This window comes from Elgaria multicarinata, chromosome 20 (assembly GCF_023053635.1).
Source record: "Elgaria multicarinata webbii isolate HBS135686 ecotype San Diego chromosome 20, rElgMul1.1.pri, whole genome shotgun sequence".
NCBI classification, from domain to species: domain Eukaryota; kingdom Metazoa; phylum Chordata; class Lepidosauria; order Squamata; family Anguidae; genus Elgaria; species Elgaria multicarinata.
Genome location: NC_086190.1, coordinates 6886117 through 6908979, shown reverse-complemented (window position 1 = coordinate 6908979; position 22863 = coordinate 6886117). Strand labels below are relative to the sequence as shown.

The window sequence follows — 22863 nt, the reverse complement described above, 5'->3', positions numbered from 1 at the left end:
GCAGAACATGAATGACATCATCTGAGTCCTTTGCTCACAACCCACATTGACAGTGAGCTATAACACGGGTGTGATGGAGCTCTAACTAAAAATCAGATGGTCTGCGGAGGGTGAAGCAGAGAGGAAGGGCTAATTCTTTTCATTCCTGTCAGGACACACAGAGTCCTAAAATTCATGGAAGCCACAGTATCTGGAAAACCTGTCACAAAAAGACTTGGGCTGTAAATTGCTGGAGGTATTCAAGCAGGGACTGCACCAACATCTGGGAGGCATGATTTAAGCTCGGTTTCTGGACTGAGAAGAGGGTTAGAATTGATGGGCCCCTTTCAACCCTATATGATAAGGATATTCCTGTTGCAGCTTATTTTTGATTTTCTACTAGTGGGTTATTCTTGACTTTTTAAAAACAACAACAACACATTTTTAACAACTATAACAACTGTTGAAGTTGCACAGTGAGATTTTTTAAATGTACATGGCTACAAAATAAGGATTAAATAAATTCATAATTGTATAAATGTATTTATAATTTTGTCTTTAAAATGCTTGCAGACCAGATAAACAACCCCTCTCTACAACCCCACCCCAAAATAACCCTTAGGCTGGCCATGGACCTGCAATGGATATTCATGTTCTCCTGTTCTTAATGAACAGTGGTGATGGAAATGTTTGAATCTCTGGTGTTACATCATTTTCTTTTGCCACTGAAGTAAAACAAAGTTGTGAAAGGGCAGCAGCCTCCAAATAGGATGGGCATATTAAGTGAGCCTACTCCCACTTTCAGCGGTTTCTTGGGAACATTCCTGCATTGAAGTTCCACTCCTCAAACAGAATGGATTTCCTCTGGGCTCTCTTAGCAGTTATAGCAGAACTTGGAGCTTTATTTGGACTCCTCTTCTTGGCATGGACAACCCTGTACTATCTTTCCACCGCAGAATTCCCTCATGACATTTGTGAACCTCACAAGCTGAAGTGTGTATATTTTGGAATGATTATGCTGTTTTCAATGGTAAGTTCTCTTCTCTTCTCGGCTTTGGTTTGCATTAGGAAATCAAAGTTAGAGGACCTGTTCCAGGGTAGAAAAAATGTTAAATGTGTTGATTGTGTTAAATGTCTTGATGTGTTAAGCCTGTGTGCACCAGTTGCTGGGGAACATGGGTGGAAGGGTGCTGTTGATATGTCCTGCTTGTTCATCCCTGGCCGATGGCTGGTTGGCCACTGTGTGAACAGAGTGCTGGACTAGATGGACCCTTGGTGTGATCCAGCAGGGCTCTTCTTATGTTCTTATTTTCTTTTTGTTTCTATCCTATAAAGCCCAGAGAGTCTCATCACAGTGATATGACTTCTACACTGCTCAAGGATTAGCTACATGGTTTGCACTCCTCCTAACAGCAATTACTTCTAATAACAATTACTCCAGACAGAGGGACAATAGAACAACGTTCTATTGTCCCAGCTCTTTCCACTTTGTGGTTGCTTACTTAGGACAACCATCATACTGTATCTCTACTTTGGGTTAGCAATCACAAAATCTTTTCATGGCTGTTTCTCCCTCTTCAATGAATGAAAGTATTCACTGTACAAGCTGCTTTCTTGGCTGCCAATATTTGTTTCCCTCAGGCTGTCTAATCCAGTCAGACTTCTTCTGCCATGCTTGCTTTTGCAGTTCTTTTTAAAAATGCCTGCTCAGCTGAAGCAGCTTAAAACAGCTGCTAACAGCCAGTGAAAATTAGCCTTGTAGCACCTTAAGTAGCAACAAATTTATTTATTTATTTATTTATTTATTTATTTCATTTATATACTGCCTTTAAAATTATGTCAGGATTCAGCCTTTTACACTGCCTAGGTCATAGTCTAAAAGGCTGAATCCCGACATACTTTTAAAGGAGCGTGACATCTTATATCTTATATCACACATGTGCGAGAATTGTAAAGTTAGCCCCAGTAAACCTGCAGGGAGTAAACAGCAGCCCGTATTGGCCACTGACGAAGACTTTTTCCGTCGAAATGCGTTTGGCCTCTTTCTTTGAAGTTTTAGACACACTGTGATCTGTGCAATATGCTATTGTACTTTTAATGTGATATTATTGTTAATCTTTATTTTACTTTTTTGTACATTAAATATTATGGTTTCATTGTTTATATACCCTTAACTTTTCGTTGAGTTTGTGTTTTTGTTTGTTAAGGTCTGTCTACACCTTTTTTTTTGCTATTTGTAAAGCTACACAAAGCCAAGAACTTGAAAGTTAAGGCTGATGCCTTAATAGATGTGCCCAGAGATCTGTAATGATGATGATGATGATGATGATGATGATGATGATGATGATTATTTATATAGCACCATCAATGTACATGGTGCTGTACAGAGTAAAACAGTAAATAGCAAGACCCTGCCGCATAGGCTTACAATCTACATGTCACAAACTGGGCTTGCTAACAACTTACCCTCCATGTACCCAGACTTTTATTTGGATTTCAGGCCCAAATCAAGATGCCGAGGATGGATTGTCCTAGGACCAACAAAGATGCCCTACATTGTCCTGGCCCTCTCTGAAGCATCTAAGCATTACTGTGTTGCTAGAGGAATCTTCATAGTGTACAACCTGATCCTCTCCAGTTAGCGTCAACTCTCATTAGAAAATTAAAAGAATAGGCATTGCACATATAGAATGTAGTCGATTTCAACATAGGATCCCTCAGTTTTGAGTGGTTAAAAAAGAAAATAAAAATGAAAAAGAATAAAATGTGGGACGGGAATAAAAACACACTTTTTTCTCCCTTTCCCTCCCCCCCCCCTCTCTCACACACACATAAAATGAATTAAAAAGTAAGGTTGCTGCTTCCTGTTGCTAAGGCTTGGCTTGCTGGCTGGCTTCTCATGACCACTGCAAGAGAGTTCTGGAAAGGAGGGTGTTGCATAAATTATGCTAATTCTGAGTGCACCAAAGTCCAATATTGAAACACTTGTGAAAGATCAAAGGCAAGGCGTTGGGCTCCAAATGTTTATTCTTGAGAATAGGGTGATGACCTGGTCTTCATGCAGCAAAGACAGGATCACACTGCACTGCATTCAAACCACAGCATATATAGTCCAGATGTTACATGTCATTTGCCCACATCCCATTGGTCCACCTCATCTGTTACATCACTCAGGCATGTGCAGTTGCACCCAAGTGGTGGTCAAGACAGGAACTGCAGCGGTGAAAACATCTGGCTGTCACCATCACCATGTGCAAAATACTTGCTCCCAGGTGTACTTTGCACCGCATACCTGCACGTAGCTGTTCCCTTATATGGTGCTGTCTGGGCAGTGGAGTGGATTCGGCAGGGTTAACTCAGGCAATATCCTCAGACAAGGCGGGGGGGCTGGAAAAAGTGCCTACGTGCCACTTGCATGGGGGCAAATGGAGTCCTTACTGAGGGGCATCTGACCACTCCCCTTACCTGCCTTGTGTGCCCATTCACCCTTTCCAGATGTCTTCATGTGCCCTCTGTGCAGGCTTCCAATTGCATTCTCGCCTGGGTAGACTGGGTCCTTTCTGGAGCTGAGCTAGCTAGTGGTTTGCAGCCATGCGTGACTTTGTTTACATTTCCGGTTAATTGACCATGGCACTGTTCTTAAACAGCAGATAAGGTGTGCGTGTGTGAGAGTTATAATGTAGGGGCTATGTTATTGTTGGAGGGCTGCCAAAACCACAGATGGGATGTTAAAAGGAACAAGGTGTTCTTAAAGGGGATGTGGGGCTTGTGAAAGGAAAAATATCAAGGGGAATGGATGTAGCTCTTGACGGAGTGTCCTAGGGGTGTGTGTTGGTGTGTGTACGAATGGGTGCTTGCATGTACACGTATGTGTGCATGCGTGTCTGGATGTGTGTCTGCATGTCCACGGGAAATGGACATTCTAGATTTTACATCAAGGGTATCTGGGAATGATATGTGCACATGCAAAAGACAAAGAGAGGAAGATCGTATGGCTTGGCTTGTGATCTTCCATTTGTTAGAGGGCTAAGGATTGTAACGCCAAGAGATATTCAATCTACCCTTCATTAAACATACCTTCTTTCTCTTGCCTCAAACAGGACTATGTTTTGTGGAAAATAGGTCTCTGCAATGAGTACAGCTTTGTGAAATTCATGGAGATTGCATTCCCCCCTTTCCAAGATCCAAACCTTTCCATCAAGCATCTACATATTGAGGGTATCCCAGTGAGATTATATCAGTCCAAACCATCACAGACTGCACAGAGGGGGATTCTTTTCATACACGGAGGAGCTGGCACCTTGGGAAGCATTGGTAAGGAACATAATTCTTTAAGACTGCATCCTCAAAGTAAGTCCTATTGATCTCAGTGGGGCTTACTTCTGAGTAGACATACTTAGGATTGTACTCCAGCTCTGTTTTTAAGGTGACACAAGATACACACATACCATGTTTATTAAAAGAACGGCTTGCTGGTTACTACAAGCTCCATCCGAGGAGCGTTTTATTGCACGCTCATTACTGAGCATTCACCGATTCCTTGGAGGTAGCTCACATGACGTCGTCTACTTATCATGCCCCTTCTGGTCTTCCTTGTGCCACAAGGAAAACCAGAAAAACTACACATTATTTTTTAAACCAAAGTTGCTTCTCTCTCTTGCTGTGTGTGGGAAAAGCAGCGTGTTCACAACAAGGGACTGAATGGCCCTCATGCACCTTGTTTACTTCCTGTTTGAAAACAGGAAGTAACTGAATGTCCACTGAGATGCAATGGTAGCCAGCGTTAGCCTGCATTTCTTCCAAGGTGTGATGGAGCTTTCAATCATATCTGCTTGAAAAAAGGGGGTTGGACACCCTAACATAAGCAAGGGCAGATAGGAATTGTTTTATCAAGCATTCGGGGGGGGGGGAAGCACTGCTGAATCCTGCTTCCCCCTTCATCTTTAACCAAGAGGTCCTCCCCACCTTTCTTTTCTCTCCAGATCCTGCCGGAGTCAGTTTGGTTAGGGGATGAGGAGAGAACACACCTAGACACACAGTATCTCTCTCTCTCTTTCTCCCAAACCTCACGCTATCTGGAGTATTTATTTATTTATTAAATTTATATACCGCCCCATAGCTGAAGCTCTCTGGGCGGTTTACAAAAGTTAAAAACAGTGAAGATTAAAAAGTATACAAAATTTAAGAACATCAAAAATATAAAAACAACAGTACAAAGCAGTATCCATTTAAACAGTATCCATAGAGGCAGAAGGGCAGCAGCTCAGTAGGGGAGATGGCTCTAACCCATAGCTCCTGATGAGGGATGGAGACCTGGGGATCTGTTGCAGCAACAAAAACAGTCCTGCTCCCCACCCGGCCAGCCAGCCTACTGCTCTTCATGGTAGCTGCTCTGCTGCCTGCACTCCTCCACGTGCTCCGTCCTCCCTGCAGTGTGGCTGCTGCTCCTGCCTTGTGCAGCAACTATCGAGAGAGGTCAGGCAGAGCAGCTAGTAGGAGGGACGGGTGAGTGAGTGAGTGAGCAAGACAGTGAGCCAGGCGACGGCGGTGGCTCCAGCGAGAAAGAAGCCTTGGGCCCTCCTGGGCAGGGTCAGGGTGGGGAAAGCAGCTGAATTCACAGCTCTTCCTGCTCCAGTGCCTCATGTGAGCACTTCCTCCTGCTTAATGGTGGGGCTGGCTTGGTCTGTCAGCAACTGGGGTGGCAATTGAGGTGGCAAGCACCTTCTTTGGGGAGAGTGCTTGCCCCCCTGACACCACCACTGAATCTGAGCTCCCTACCTCCTCCCCCTACCTTGTAGAAGGCCCAGAGAGAACGGCACTGGCTGCCTCTCCAGGATTGCAAAGGCAAGCTTGGACAGTAGGGAAAGGGGGCATGCCAGGAGGGACTGGGGAGGCCAACTTACCATGTGCCCTTGGGCCTCTCCAGGCTCCTTCCCTCCTGCTCTGTGGAGCACCAGCTAGATGAGTGAAAAAGCCCATCTAGCCAAAATGCAGGGTGGAAGGAGCACGAAGGCAAAAATGGCCTCTACCACTTCCCCTGCTCTGCACACTCTCTTTAGAGTTGGAATGAAGATGGGTTTCAAATAGCCAAATCCATGACATCCAACACTCTCGGAACAGGAAAGTCTGGGGTGAGCGTTTGCGCAGGGAGAAGGAAAAAGGGGTTGAGGAAGTTATGCATGACCAGGAAACAGTACAATCAGGCTAGTCCTAAGGAATGTTCACAATATCAAGATGGGATTATCTGAAGATCAAAATCCATTCACTTCAATTTACACCAGTTTGTGTATTTCATGCCTGATTCCTTGGGCAAAGTATTATTCTTTCTGCTCCACCATCTGCAATATGGGAGATGATCATAATGACCTACCTTTCAGAACTCTTGTAGTTATTATTGAAACAGTGTGTGAAATGTAGGGCCATGCAGGGACCTCCTGATCTTCTCTAGATCCTGATCCCGACCTTCTGGATTGAGTCTGAACCGCTCTGGATTGATTCGGACCTTTTCCAAACTGATCCAGATCCGGAAGTCCAGATTTCCCCCATAGACTACATTGAAAAAGAAAAACACCTATAACTTTTTTGTTTTTCAAGATACACACATGTAACTGGGCACCATGATAGCTTCTAAATAGATCCTTATTCATGCCAATTTTGAAGTAAATCAAATCATTCCCTGATTTTTAGAGCATTTTAAAGCTTCCACCCCGTTTACAAAACTGCATTTATCGCCGTCATTTTTCAAGATACACACATGTAGCTGGGCACCATGATAGCTTCCACATAGGACCTTAGGCATGGCCACTTTGAAGGAAATCAGATCATGCTGTGATTTTTTTAACGATTTAACCCTCAACCATTCCCCCAATTTACAAAACTGCATTAATCTCCGCCATTTTTTAAGATACACACATGTAACTGGGCACCATGATAGCTTCTAAATAGATCCTTAGTCATGCCAATTTTGAAGTAAATTGGATCATCCCCTGATTTTTAGGGAATTTTTAAAGTTAAACCTCAACCACAATATCCTTCAGAAATAAAGAGTGTTGGAAAGGAGATAGTGAAAGTGCATCTCAGGACAATATTAGCACTGTATTCCCTTTGAAGTGCTAATATTGTCCTGAGATGCAATATCTCCCTTATTTCTGAAGGATTTTGTGGTTGAGGTTAAAATTTTAAAATTTCCTAAAAATCAAGGGATGATCCAATTTGCTTCAAAATTGGCACAACTAAGGATCTGTTTAGAAGCTATCATGGTGCCCAGTTACATGTGTGTATCTTGAAAAATGACGGAGATGAATGCAGTTTCGTAAATTGGGGGAATGGTTGAAGGTTAAATCGTTAAAAAGTCACTAAATATCAGGGCATGATCCAATTTCCTTCAAAGTGGCCTTGCCTAAAGTTCTATGTGGACGCTATCATGGTGCCCAGTTACATGTGTGTATCTTGAAAAACAAAAAAGTTATAGACATTTTTCTTTTCCAATGCAAGTCAATGGAAAAAAATGAGGCTGGACCCAAAATGGCGTCCGGAGCTCCAGATTGGCCTGACCTGATTTGAACTGATCTGGACTTCCCCTAACCCAATTCAGATCTGAATTTAGGGGGTCTGGATCAGCTGGATCCGCTCTGGATTCGGGGATCCAGAACGGAGCGGAGCACAGCCCTAGTGAAATGCTTTGAAAAGTCCAAAGCACAGCACAAGTGACAAGTATTATTCAGCAACATGGTAAATTTCGTTGATTGCCTTCTCTTTTCTAGGTTTCTATGAAAGAATGTGCCGGTACATTTCCAAAGAGAGTGAATCAGTGGTTTTGTCAGTGGGGTAAGTGAAAATGAGAAGAGGAGAAGAGCCCTGCTGGATTAGAACAGAGGCTTAACTAGTCCAGCATTCTGTTTCCCATAGCAGAGGACCACATGCTCATGGATAAGGAGGTTGGAGGAATCTGTCCAGGGTAGAGTCCACTGAGCTTTTGGTGGCTTGTTTTGTCCATAGGGCTTGATGAGCTCAGCCAAGGCCTGTCCTCACAAAGCCTTGCTTGCGTGGTTCCCCTTCAAACAGAAGGGCTGCGTGAGCCTTTGTCAAGGACTTGGGAGCCTCACAAGCCTCCTCATCCTTCAGCAAAGCATGTTTTCTGGGGACTGCAGAAAGTACGCAATTCCCCCAATGATGCCATTAGAGTGGCTGGGGGGGAACTGCACATGTTCTGGAGGCCTCTGGGAAAGTGTGCTTTGCTGTCCTCTCCCCACACCAACCCTGGCCTTAAAGGTCCTCTCAGTGCAATGCTACCTTGCATTAAGAGGGTCTTTAAGGCCCCAATTGGTGGAGGGGGGGGAGAAACATGCAATTTCCCCAAGGTTTGGAAAATCGTGGTCCCCCCCACCACTCTAATAGCAGCTTCCATTAGAGTGGAGAGAGAAAATACACAATTTCCTGAGCCTTGGGGAAATTGCATATCCCTCCACCCCACGCTGCATTAATGGCAAAACTAACATTGGCAAGGAGACTCTGAGGGGGTTGCGTACAAATTACAGCTGCAATGTGGGCAAATAACAGATGTCATTTGCAGAAACACTCACAAAGAAGGGAAGTTCCCAGATTTTGAGAACTAACACCCAGTTTGATTTATTAATACCATGGATAGAAAAGGGCGAGAAATTACTTCCTTCGGGACTGTAACGTCTATTCACCATATTTGCACCACCCGATTTGATAAGAAAGCCAAGACTGAAGTGCTTACTAAAATCAGCACTTTAACAAGCTAGGCAATACAGTTTGTCCTTGAAAAATGTGCATAGAAGTGAAAAAAAAATTGTGCAAAATGTTGGACTGCGCACCACTTCAATTCTGGGCCCATCTTCTGAGCTAAAGCTGGATGATGTGGACCAAATCAGGCTGGACCTGAAGTAGGTCAGGATTGGCTTGATTCAGTCTGAAGCAGGTCAGCTCAGTCTGAAGTGCTTTGGATCGCTTCAGACCAATCCAGACAACCACCTAGGCAGCTGTGCGAGCCCCCTTCTCCTAACCTGGAGTCCTAGACCATTTGGAGAATTGCCTGTAGCCATCGCCATCTTTAAGGGGGGTAACCATTTTCTTTTAAAATGGCTACTCATATTCTGGAAATTAAATGTTATAGAAATGGCAGCCATCAGGCCATCATGTATGCAATATTACAAGCACACATGGGCCATTTAAAAGGAAAAAGCATCACTTGATTTTAGCAAAACAAAATGAAGACCCAAACACAACAGAATTTTAGCCTCAGATTTTTGATTTGCTGTATTTCCATCATGATAAGAACATAAGAACATAAGTGCCATGCTGGATCAGACCAAGGGTCCATCTAGTCCAGCACTCTGTTCACACAGTGGCCAACCAGCCATCGGCCAGGGATGAACAAGCAGGACATGGTGCAACAGCACCCTCCCGCCCATGTTCCCCAGCAACTGGTGCACACAGGCTTATTGCCTCGAATACTGGAGATAGCACACAACCATCGGGGGTAGTAGCCATTGATAGCCTTTGCCTCCAGGAATTTATCCAACCCCCTTTTAAAGCCATCCAAATTGGTGGCCATCACTACATCTTGTGGTAGTGAGTTCCATCATTTAACTATGCACTGTGTGAAGAAGTCCTTCCTTTTATTTGTCCTGAATCTCCGCCCAATCAGCTTCATGGGATGACCCCGGGTTCTAGTATTATGAGAGAGGGAGAAAAATGTCTCCCTCTCCATATTCTCCACACCATGCATAATTTTGTACACCTCTATCATGTCTCCCCGCAGCCTCCTCTTCTCCACGCTAAACAATCCCAATTGATGTAACCTCCTCTCATAGGTGGGATGCTCCAGCCCCTTAATCATTTTAGTTCTCCTTTTCTGCACTTTTTCTAGCTCTATAATATCCTTTTTTAGATGTGGTGACCAGAACTGTACACAGTATTCTAAGTGTGGTCGCCCCATAGATTTGTATAATAGCAGTATGATACTGGCCGTTTTATTCTCAATTCCTTTTCTTATAATGCCTAACATGGGGTTTGCCTTCTTTACAGCAACTGCACACTGGGTGGACATTTTCATCGAGCTGTCCTCCACAATCCCAAGATCTCTTTCTTGCTCAGTCACCACCAGCTCAGATCCCATTAGGCTGTACTTGAAGGGTTTTTTTGCCCCAATGTGCATCACCTTACACTTGCTTACATTGAACCACATCTGCCATTTGGATGCCCGCTCTCCCAGCTTAGAGAGATCCCTTTGGAGCTCTTCACAATCCCTTTGTGTTTTAACAGCCTTAATTTGGTGTCGTCAGCAAACTTGGCCACTTCACTGCTTACTCCTAATTCCAGATCATTTATGAACTAGTTGAAAAGAATCGGTCCCAAAACCAATCCCTGTGGGACCCCGCTATTTACTTCCCTCCATTGGGAGAATTGACCATTTATTCCTATTCTCTGCTTTCTGTTCTTTAACCAATTACTGATCCATAAGAGGACCTCTTATTCCATGTCCATAGTTGTGTTGTTCTACCACCAAATGAGGCAGGACAAGGTTCCTAAAAAAAAGTGTTTCTTGATTTCACAGGTATACTCTCGCGCCTGAGCAGCTCTATCCAGTGCAATTCCAGGAATGTTTGGATGTTGCCATACATTTTATGAAACATGCAGAAGACTATGGTGTGGATCCTGACCGCATCATTATTTCCGGAGACAGCTTTGGGGGTTTACTTGCAGCTTCTGTTTGCCAAATGATTGTACAGAGAGATGATGTTCCCAAGCTGCATGCTCAGATATTGATTTATCCCATTCTTCAGGCTGTGAAATATACTTTGCCCTCACATAGGCAAAATGCCCACGTGCCTCTTTTGATTCAGAGGCAGATAGTGACATTTGCGTTACACTATCTCCAGAAAAATGTAACCTTAGTAGATATTACTTTGGAAGGCGCCCATGTCCCCAATGACATAAAAATGAAATATAGTAAATGGTTAAGCCCAGATAATATCCCAGAAGAATTAAAAGTAAGAGAAATCCAAGCTCCAGAACCCAGACCCACTTTTGGTTTCATATCAGAGCTTATAGACCAGTTGTGTGGGCCATTGCTTTCTCCACTATTAGTTGACGATGCCATTATTCGAAAGATTCCGCAGACTTTCATTTTGACTAATCAGTATGATTCTCTGAGAGATGATGGAATCTTGTATAGAAGACGATTAGAGGACAATGGTGTCCCAGTATCATGGCACCACCTTGAAGATGGATTCCACGGAAATCTCAGTTTATTTAATTATTGGTTGATATGTTTTTCATGCTCCAAAACAGGGATGGGCATTATTGTTAACTACATCAGAAGCTTATAAATTGCTTGTTGACACAAGAAAACATATACATGGTAATGTTTCAGATGACAGGGATGAAATATTTAACTAGTTCACTTTTTGGTTAGCTAGGGTGACCATATTTTGGAAACCAAAAAGGAGGACAACATGGCCGCCCCATGGGGGTGTGCCCACCAACATGTCCAGCCCCGAAGGGGGCGTGCTCACCAGCATGTCCAGCCCCCAAAGGGGCGTGCCCACCCAAACATGGCCTTGGTCACAGGTCTGATTTCACAGCACACAATTAAGACAAACCTGTTCTACACAACATCTTAATGTTAAAATCACTGGAATAAAGTTTAAGTGAGACATTCAATGTATCTGAAATTAACTTCACTTATTCCTACTTCTGTAGCTTTTGCTGTATGTTGAAGCTGTTGCTGTACTGTGTGCTCAGCTACACCAAGCAGGGTATTCCACTATGAAAGCGGTATATAAAAGGCAGGAGCCACACTATTACTTTATAGAAGTATTCAGCTGCACTGTAGGAGCTACACTACTGCTTTATAGTGGTACTGAAGTGCACTGACAACTGTTGGGGCCCATGACACATCTACACCAAGCAGGATATAACACTATGGGCGTTGCTAGACGAGGCCTTCCACATGACGCACAGGGGAATCCGGCCCCAGGCTGCACTGAAGCTTCCTCTAACGCACCATAAGCGAAGTCGCTTATGGCGCGCCTTTTCCGCAGCTCCAGCCTGAGGCCGGGGCTGCAGAACGTCTAGAGACTTCCGTGGCTTTTTGCGGCTACTCGAGTAGCCGCAAAAAGCCACGGACTTGGCACAGCGCGCCAGGGGGGGTTGATCCCGGGGGGGAGATGGGGGAGGGAAGGCCGGACCCGGCAGGAGTGGGGGGGGGAGCAGGCATCAGGGATGGCAAGGGGGGAGGGCGGGTGAGAGAGAGAGCAGCGGGCGCCGCCACCCCGGCAACGCCCGGCATGGGGGGGGGGGCTTCATTTTTTAAAAAAACGGATTTACCTGGTCTGAAGTCTTCGGGCTGCACGTGGCCCCTTTAAACTTTTTTTAAAAATGGAGGACGCTGCAGGGATCCCGATGTCCCTGCACATCCCGCGTCTGGAAGCCGGGGTGGCGCAAGGTCTAGCAAGGCCCTATGAAAGTGTTGTGAAAGTGGTATATGGTATGTGTCATGGGCCCCAACAGTTGTCAGTACACTTCAATACTGATATAAAGCAGTAGTGTGGCTCCTGGCTTTTCTATACCGCTTTCAAAGTGGAATATCCTGCTTGGTGTAGATAAGCCCTGTGCGTGATACAGTCTTCCCTTCCCTCAAATATCTTTTCTGACTCCAAATCCTTCACTGGATGACTATAGTCTAACCTTTCCTAACATTTAACACTGTTTCCCCATCACCTTACTGCATACTGCTACCACTGAACAAATGAAGCAGTTGACAAGTATACAACAACCAAACAACCAAGCATTCAGAAAGAGTATAAACTACTATTAGCCTGCAAATGTTAGCCATGGAACAAAATGGATTAAAGGTTGTCTTAGCTTGCTTCAACGTCTACCAGACATAACAGTGAAAAACAACCAAGAAAAACACACCTACATTGAAATTGCAATACCTAATGTCAAAAATGTTGCAGAAAAGAAAAATATACACCACTGGATATGGAAGTTAAAGAACTATGGCAACAGGAAAAACTTACAATTATTTGTTAGTCACATCAGTCACCAGCATGACATCGTGGTTGTTTTTACAGAAAACCTTCAAAAATTAGGCCTACCAAAATACATGCACGCCAACATCCAGAAAGCAGTCATACTTAAAACATGTTTCTGAATCAGTAAAAGACAACATGACTTGGCAAAGCCCATCATGTTCATCTAGAAAAACCACCACAAGCAAGAAAAGATAGATGATGATGATGATGATGATGATGATGATGATGATGATAGCAACCCTGTTTATTTTTTAAAAGTTTCTTTAAGAAGGATGAACAATTGTCAGCCACTGTTACAAAATATACGTCATGCCAATTATAGTAAACAAATTGGAAAGGAAGGTCTATGGGTCTAAAATGCATTATTTAATAGGAACTTCACCTCCAAATCATCCCCCCCAATTCACAGGAAACTACAGCCACCCCCACTACAAACATGCACATGCATTCATTCAGTCAAACAACCAGGCATCCCATTCAGACATCAATACACTCACACTGCCAGCACACATGTGCGTGTGCACGTGCGCGCGCACACACACACACACTCAGCATCACTCACTCCAAAAACACGCATGCACACATGCATGCAAACGTGCATTCACTCAAAGACCCCATGAACCCCATGCACCCACACATTCTTTCTCACAAACACACACAAACCTCAGTCTTACCTCCTACTCTATCTTCTTCTCCTCCTGCTGCTGCTGCTTGCTTCTTTTTGCTTCTTCTTGCTGCTGCTGCTTCTTCTTCTTGCTGCTGCTGCTTCTGCTGCTTCTTCTTCTTGCTGCTGCTGCTTCTTCTGCTTCTTGCTGCTGCTGTTGCTTCTTCTTCTTCTTCTTCTTCTTCTGCGCTGGGGGAGTGGGGTGCTGGAGGCTGCGTTGCTGGAAATTCCTGCACGCAGCCCCCAACCACTCACCTCGCTCTCACCGCCCACCCCTTATGGTGGCCATCTTGAATCTCGCCTGAACTCATGCAAGATCTCGGCTGTTGGCTGGGTCTCGCAGAGGTCCCAGCCAGCTGCTGAGATCTTGCATGAGTTTGGGTGAGATTCAAGATGGCCCCCGCCACTCGCCGGGGAAATTTAGGCCTGGTAAGTTGGGGTTGGGGTTGCTGCGGGCCCAGTAACCACAACCCCGGTATTTTGGGCCTTAAGTCCAGTTCCTCCGGACCCCCAGCTCTCCCAGGAGATTTCTGGAATTTTCCAGAGGGTATGGGCAGCCTAGGTTAGCAATAAAGGACCCTCCTATTAATTGTTAAGCACAAACTACAATTCAGCCCTTACCAATCTAGTGCCTTCCAGATGTTTGAGCTACAGCTCCCATTATCCACAGCCATGTGAATGATCCAAAGAGCACCTGGTTGCAAAAATTTAGTGTAATCTATTAATACAACATTGGGTAAGTATGACCCTACAAGAAATAAAATTAGTTTGGTTGGTTTCCCTCTTCCTCCCCATGGTCAGTTCAGAGGGGAAGGCATTTCAGAGTCTCTTTGTTCCAGAGTCAGCCATTGTGGGAGGGATTTGGTCTCTGAGACAATTCACTAGAGGTGTTGGAGCTGCCTTTGAGCCTAATACTGGCTGTATCCTAGAATAATAGAATAATAGAATAGTAGAGTTAGAAGGGCCCTATAAGGGCATCACGTCCAACCACCTGCTCAGTGCAGGGATCCACCTTAAAGCATCACTGACAGATGGCTTTCCAGCTGCCTCTTGAAGTCCTCTAGTGTGGGAGAGCCCACAACCTCCCTAGGTCATTGGTTCCATTGTCGTAATGCTCTAACAGTCAGCAAGTTTTTCCTGATGTCCAGCGAGAATCTGTGACTACTACCTATATTTTTTCATATTTAAAGTAGGTGCAGGGCCACCAATCTTAATCGAGTCCCTAACACAGGGAAGGTGAGGTAGGGGACTTTTAAGATCCAGATCGGGGGGCCTGCACCTACTCTAGAGTAAAAATGAAAAGATAAACTAAGCTGTTCAACACACAACTCTGGTTAGTGCTTGGATGGTAGATCACATGGGAACTCCATGCATAGTGCTTTGTGCTCCCATAAGGAAGCACAAAGAAAATGATTAAATAATAATAATAATAATAATAATGCATGTATTTCTTTCCCGCCTCTCCATTTTGATTGAGGCAGGAAACAACAACAAACAATAAAATACATAATTCTGAATTAAAACATAATATACATTGTTAAAAACATCCTAAAAATACATCCTAAAAACATTTTAAAAACATCTTAAAATTCCAATTCAAATTTACAAAACTAAGACTCTGGCCCAACTTACTTACCGTATTCCTATTTGGATACTGGGATTTACTGCCTAAATTGAAAGAGTCCAATCTGAATTTCATAGAAAACTACTGGGCTTCCCTTCCTGTGTGGGGAAGGCAGCTATTTATCTGGAAGTGGGTATGAGATCAGTTGAATGCAAGGCATGGATCAAGGCCTTTAAATGGTGGCTACGGCTACACTTCCTTTCAGCTCCTGGTAGCTATCTCTTTTTACTGCTCTCAGATCCCTATGTCACTCGTTGAATGAGAGAGATGGAGAAGAAGCTACTTAGGCTGGGCTTCTCTGTGGAAGCTGTAGGCAACTATGGGCTCCAGAAGGCCCAATCTCTTGTTGTTCAAAGACTAATAGATCTAGATCTACAGCATTTAATTCTTTTTCTGATATTCTTATTGGCATCATTCTAAATTAAAAATATTTTTGGTAAAATCCTCATTTTTATAAGGGCTATTCTTCCAAACCATGATAAGTTTATCCTTTTATATTTTTCTAATTTGCTTATAACTTCTTTTTTCAAACTATTCAAATTTTCCTTTTCTAAATCCTCTAAATTCCTAGTAAGCTTAATTCCTAGGCATTTTATTATTTCTTTAACTTTCATATTCTTTTCTTTACTCTCCCATTCTCTCTCCTCTTTTTTTACTATAATTAAACAACATCATCTCTGACTTTGTCCAATTTATTTTTAATCCCGTCACTTTCTCGAACTCCTTCAGGTGATATTTTATTCTATCCATTTTCTTTAATGGATTCTTAATTGTTAATACAGTATCATCTGCAAACATATTTATTTTAATTTCCTCTTTCCATCCTATTCCCTCAATAACATTGTCCTCTCTTATCACATTCGCCAATAGTTCTATAACCAATACAAATAAAACCGGTGAAAGTGGGCAACCTTGTCTTTTTCCTCGAGCTAGTTGTATTTTTTCTGTAACTCCATCATTTACAACTACTGAAGCTAAATTTTGTGAATATAATTGTTCTATTAGACCTTTAAATCTTTCCCCAAATCCCATCTTTTCTATTATAATCTTTAATGCTGGCCAACTCACACAATCGAAAGCTTTGAATATCTCTAAAGCTATTATTCCTGCTCTCAGCTTTCCCTTTTTTATCTCCTGTATTATATTTAGAACCCTTCCCACCAAGTTATGCATTTGTCTTCCCACTACAAAACCACACTGATCCTTCCCAATATAGTTACCTATAAATGTATTCATTCACTTTGCCATTATAGCTGATAAAATTTTGTCATCTGGATTTATTAATGAAATAGGTCTGTATGAATCTGGAACTGTCAAGTCCTTATCCGGCTTTGGAATTAATATAATTAGTGATTGTTCCCACGATGGTGGTATCTTATCTCCTTCTATTATTCCATTATACAATTTCATTAATTTCAACACTAATATATTTTTTAAATGTTTTATAATACTCCGATCCCAATCCGTCTGTACCGGGGGATTTCCCTCCTTTTAATTTAACTATGACTTCTTCTATTTTTCTTTGAGTAATATATCATTCCATTAAATCTTTATCCTCCCTCTTCAGACTTGTCTTTATATGCTTTTCTATATAGCTTCCCATTCTTGCCTTCTGTGTGACTCTTTCCTTATATAATTCCTGATAAAATTCTTGGAAAATCTTTATTTTTTCTTTCATCGTATTACATGGCTTCCCCATTTTATCTTTAACTATCCCTATTGAGTTTTTTGTCTTTTTCATTTGTGTGGCCCTGGCCAACACCTTAGAATTCCTATTACTATTCTCAAAATACTCCCTTTTTATATAAACCAAATTCTTCTGTACTTCTTCTAGATTTCTATTTTCTAATTCCTTCTTTTTTGCTTGTAATTTTGTTAACATTTGTTTATTTCTACTTTGCAAATACTCTCCTACCAGCTTTTTGACTTCGTCCTCCAATTTTTTCTGTATCTCCTCTTGTTGTCTCCTTAATATACAAGTTTCTCTAATACAAATCCCCCTAGCTACTGCCTTCATTGTATCCCACAATACTGATGGGGGACGTTCCCCATTATAATTAATTTCCCATATCTCTTATAGCTCTTTCTCCATCTTCTCCACTACCTTTTAATATTTTAATATTCTAGTATTTAACTTCCATCTATTAGCTTCCTTGTAGTCCCTCTTCACCTTAAAATCCATGTTTACCAAACCCCTAGTTGTGTGTTACAAACTCTTATTGCTAACTCTTTTGAAACAAAGATATAATCTATCCTTGAAAAGGTTCTGTAAACTGGTGAATAAAAAGTGTACCCAACTTCCCCCCCCCTGTCATTTGCCAAACATTTGTAAAATCCTTTTCCTTTATCATTTTATTTAAACTTGTAATATTATTCCTTCTTTCTCGGGCGGTGGGGTTTGACTTATCTGAAATATTATCCATCACCATATTAAAATCTCCAGCCGATATTACATGCCCTTTTTTATTTCCTCCATTTCTCTGAATACTTCCCTATAAAAATCACTTTGCTTCTCATTAGGGGCATAAATATTGACTAAAGTGTAATACTCCCCTGCCATTTGCCCCGTATCATAACATATCTCCCTTTCCCATCCCTTTTACTCTTTAGTACACTAAATCCACATTTCTGCAAGATAATTATAGCTACACCATTTTTTTTGAAGTCCCCAATGACTTCTCATACAACACTGACCACTTTAACCTTAACTCATTTAATCCTTCTTTAGCCTGATGAGTTTCTTATAGAAAGATAAAATCGGCCTCATCTTTGTTTAACAACTGCTCTATTCTCTTCCTCTTTACAACTGCCCCCAGCCCTTTCACATTGAGTGTTGAGATACATACTTTCTTATCCATAATATAATTGTTTTACTCTTTGTAGATCCATTGTGCACACCCACATAAACAACACAACTAACTTAAACTTAAACCAACTAACAAACAATTTTTTATTCCCTCCCCTTCTCTCCCCCAATTCCCCTCCCTCCCCTCCCCCTCTTCTACTCCCCCCTTTGCTTCTCTGTAAGTGAACCACCCCAGTCATGGCTATTCAACCTTCAAGAGGGGGGTAGATAGAACCCGCAGTCCCAATGCAGTAAGCTCTCCAGCTCAGTAACCATTCTTCTTATCTCCTTCCCTTTCCCTCCCTCCAATTTTTATTAAATCTTTTTACTCCCTACTTGGACCAGGATGTTCTTCCTCTTCTCCTTCCGGCTGGGTTGGTATCTCATCTTCTATGCCTAATTCTCTCAGCTTGACCATTCCCTGTTCCAGCGATGTTATTCTATGTTGTCTTCCTTCACGCATAAATCTCAGGAACACCGGATATCCTCATGAATAAGCAATCCCCTCCCTCTTAAGCTTTGCTATTATTGGTCTAACAGTTCTCCTCCATTCTATGGTTTGTGGACACAAATAATTGTAGAATTGAACTGGTGTTTCTTGGTACTTCATTGTTGTTATTTGCCTGATTCTCTTCATAAGCTGCTCCTTTTTATAATAGTTAGCAAATCTAAGCAGGATCTCACGAGGCATCACTCTAGCTCTTCCTGCAGCCACCCGATGTATTCTCTCAACATCTTGCGGTGCCAGATCTAAATGTGCAGCCAGCTCCTTAAACCATCCCAAAATGCTGGTTCTCAAATTCTCACCCTGCATTTCAGAGGAAAAAATTTAAACACAGATTTGGCCTTCTGGATTGGTCTTCCAAGCGAATCAGTCTCAGTTCATGTTGATCAAAACTTATATTCAGTTGGTTCAACTGTTGTTGATTCATATCCACCTGCTTTGTTAATTGATTAACTTCTGACTTAGTTTGTTCCAATTCCTTCTTGAGCTCCAACATTGATTTGTTAACTCCTTCCAGCACAGTTTTGACCACCTTATCATTGGCTTTCTCATTATTTTCCTCCATTTTCCGGAGTAGAACCTCGTTATTTTTTCTATCATATCTGCCAGCTTAATCAGCATGTCCTCCTGCACTGTTTTTGGCCCTGTGCCATTTGACTTGCCTGAACGATTACTTCCAGACTTCTCTGCCATTTTATCCCCTTCTTCGTTATCTTGTATCTTTGTTACTGGATCGTCCTGTGTAGTTCCTTCTTCTTTTACTAATCTGGCTGCTGACTTATCAGAGGGGTGAGCTTTGGTTCTGGTCCAAAGTGGTTTTCCTTTTTTTTTTTTTTTTTTTTTTTGGCATTTAGGTTTCGACGCTTCAGTTTAGTTGCTTGCTCTTCCCTTTCACTGCCCCCTCCTCCTCCTCCAACTCCAATGATTTATTTCCAGAGCAAGTTGATTAGTGTCCTATCTGTACTTCGCTTTCAGATAAGGATATAACGTTCTTTCACTTAAACAGTCTGTGTCTCATCAAAGTTATTTTTGGTGCCTTCCATGCATTTTTCCCCTCTCAGGCAAAACCGAAACTAAGCTGCAAACTTCTTCTCAGCTGCTCTGAGAGGTATTTTTTACATGTTTCAACTTCACGGAGGATTCATAATACTGCTAATGAAGTTTACTCACTTTATTATGCCAATCATATGGAGATAAATGCATTTCTAGGCTTCAGACATCCAGAGCTTGGTAGAACTTTACTGCATCATTTGACTACTAGGCTCCGCCCCCACTACTGTTATCTATTCCAAGCTGGTCAATTATCACTTCTGTGTCTTTTCTTCTCACAGATTAAAATAAGATGGTGACAGCAGAGACGGTAAAATTCTTAGTAGGTGCTGTTAAAGTAAGATCTACCACTTTACCAGGATCTTAATTTCACACAGTTCCTTTGACTGACAAGAAGTTTATGTATTTATTTATCTAATTTTATTTGAAAAGAATTGTGCATTAATCTTGGCATTTGTGTTTGATGTACATTTTTAGAATGCAACATGGGTAGCTTCAGACAATTATAATATTGCTTTTATTTTATTTATTTATTTATTACATTTTTATACCACCCAATAGCTGAAGCTCTCTGGGTGGTTCACAAAAATTAAAACCATAATAAAACAACCAACAGGTTAAAAACACAAATACAAAATACAGTATAAAAAGCACAACCAGGATAAAACCATGTATATTTTATTTTAATTGCAAAGGCCTGTGGCTGATGCAAATGAAGCAATCTTGTATTTTGTGGGTCTTTTACATGATGCTTTCAATCATGATATCTTTCTCCCATTTATCCCACTTTGTAAAAGATTGGAGATAAACTGGAATAAACCTTAATGGCACAAAATGGTCACCACACCTAAAAAAGAAGATATTATGGATCTGGGAAAAGTGCAGTAAAGGGCAAGTGAAACAATCAATGGGGTGGAGCATCTCCCCTATGAGGGAAGCTTATAACAGCTGGGATTGTTCAACTTGGAAAAAAGCCAGTTAAGGGGAGACATGATAGAATTGTACAAAGGCGTACATGATTCAGGACAGATAAAAGGAAGTACTTCTTCACACAGCACATAGTTAAATTATGGGATTCACTAACAAAAGATGTTGTGATGGCCACCAATTTGATTGGCTTTAAATGGGGGTTGGATAAATTCCTGGAGGAGAAGGCTATCAATCAGGCCTGATGGTTATTTGCTACCTCCAGTATCCAAAGCTCTCAGCCTATATGCACCAGTTGCTGGGGAACATGGTAGGAGGGTGCTGTTGCACAGTGTCCTGCTTGTTGGTTCCTGATTGACAGCTGCTTGGCCGCTGTCTGGAGAGTGCTGGACTAGATGGACCCTTGGTCTGATCCAGCAGAGCTCTTCTTCTGTTCTTAAAATTGGCACTGCAGTGTGTAAAGCTGGTGTTGCATTAGAATTCTACCACTAGATGGTGGTGTTTCATTTAACAGAAGTGCTAAAGGAACCAATCAAAAACATGGAACTCTTCCAGAAGAAACCCCAGTAAGGACGCAAAGATTTTTTTCTTTTAAGACAGAGACACTCTTAAACTCAAAAAGGGCATGAGACAGGAGGAAAGGGGTTAAATGTGATGGTGGCAGGTCACCAAGCTGAAGAGGCCCATAATATGAAGACTAGTGATTCAATAAAGCTCTTCCAATAGTATTCAGTTGTAGTCACTCATATTATGAGTATCTTTGAACAAGTCTCAGAAGAATTTTTTCTTTTCTTTAGAGGGTTCAATTTAGACTCGATTGCACTATTACTATATCTTTTTTTTGGGTCATTTCCCTAGGTTGCTATTATAGATTTATGAAAAAGAGAGAGCCCCTATCATACCTTTAAATTGCAGCTTTAAGGGAGGACGACACACAGCAAAAGGGTGGTGGGATTGCCGGGTGACCAGAGAGGGAGATATGTCCAGTGAGTCCAATGGACTCATGGTTGGCCTTGTACTGGCTTTCCTATGGGGGCAGGGAAAACAGCCCATCACCACCCTGAATTGGCCTGAGGTGGCATGCTGAGGCCTTCAGAACCAATCCCCTTTGCCTCAGGGTGCCTCAGGCTGAGCTGGCGCCTCTGCAAATTCAGGCTGAAGCAGGCCTAATCAGCCCACCTCAACTCGGATTCAGGTCTTTGCACAGTCCTATTCATATAACTGTCTGCAGTGAGTGATACTTGTGCCTTACTTCTTTCCCTTCCCTACCTGGAGATCCAGAGATTGAACTTGGGTCCTTCTGCGTGAATTCACAACTGAGCCACTGCCCTATCCGGCCCCTGGTAGTATGCTGGGGGAATTTTGCATTTTCTGAAGGCCCTGGAAAGTGCGCTATCCCTCCCTCCCCCTTACATTAATCGTGGTCTAAAGGGCCCTGTTAATCCAGGAGTGCATTTAAGGAGGAAAAAATTCAGCTTCCCCATTTTCTCCCCCCTCCACTGATGGAAACCTTAAAGGCCCTGTTAATAGGGCCTTTAAGGCCTCCATCAGCATGGTGGGGTGTGGGTGTGTGGAATGCAATTTATTTATTTATTATTACATTTATATACCGCCCCATAGCCAAAGCTCTCTGGGCGGTTTACAAAAGTTTAACACAGTGAACATTAAAAACAAATATACAGAAATTTAAAACCATCAAAAGCACAGAAACAGCAATAGCCATTTAAAACAACTTTTCTGGAGTCAGTTAAAAAAAAACTTAGTGTATGTTGTTAACTGTCTGGGAGAAGAGAAAAATCTTGACCTGGCGCTGAAATGATAACAATGTTGGCACCAGGCGAGCCTCATCGGGGAAATCATTCCATAATTGGGGGGCCACCACTGAAAAGGCCCTCTCCCTTGTTGCCATCCCTTGTTACCAACACCACCCGGGAGAAGAAGCAGTGAAACGAGGGGATGCCCTCCTCTTCCCTCCCTCCCACCACGCCGCTGCCCTACCCCCACCCCACTCGGTCCGTGCACAAGAATTTTCAGAAAGATAGCTTCAAAAACAACACAGTTATCCCCCTTTCTTTTCCGCAATGCAATCCTATGGGCGAAATGTTTCACGATGGCGATTGGATCGGACCGTGGAAACCGGAGTGCTCTGAAAATGGGCACTTCTCTTCGCCTTGCTTCTAGGGGTCCACGGTCCGCTTCTAC

General features: G+C 42.5%; 1 protein-coding gene across 1 annotated transcript; it reads left to right on the top strand.

Annotated features, from left to right (window-relative positions):
* The first annotated feature begins 792 nt into the window (after nt 1-792).
* On the top strand, nt 793-11336 carry LOC134411577 (arylacetamide deacetylase-like 4). The gene is made up of 4 exons (XM_063145442.1): nt 793-1009; nt 4080-4293; nt 7743-7806; nt 10562-11336. The coding sequence occupies exons 1-4, from the start codon at nt 833-835 to the stop codon at nt 11334-11336; spliced, it is 1230 nt and encodes a 409-aa protein (XP_063001512.1). The 5' UTR covers nt 793-832.
* Nucleotides 11337-22863: the final 11527 nt, after the last annotated feature.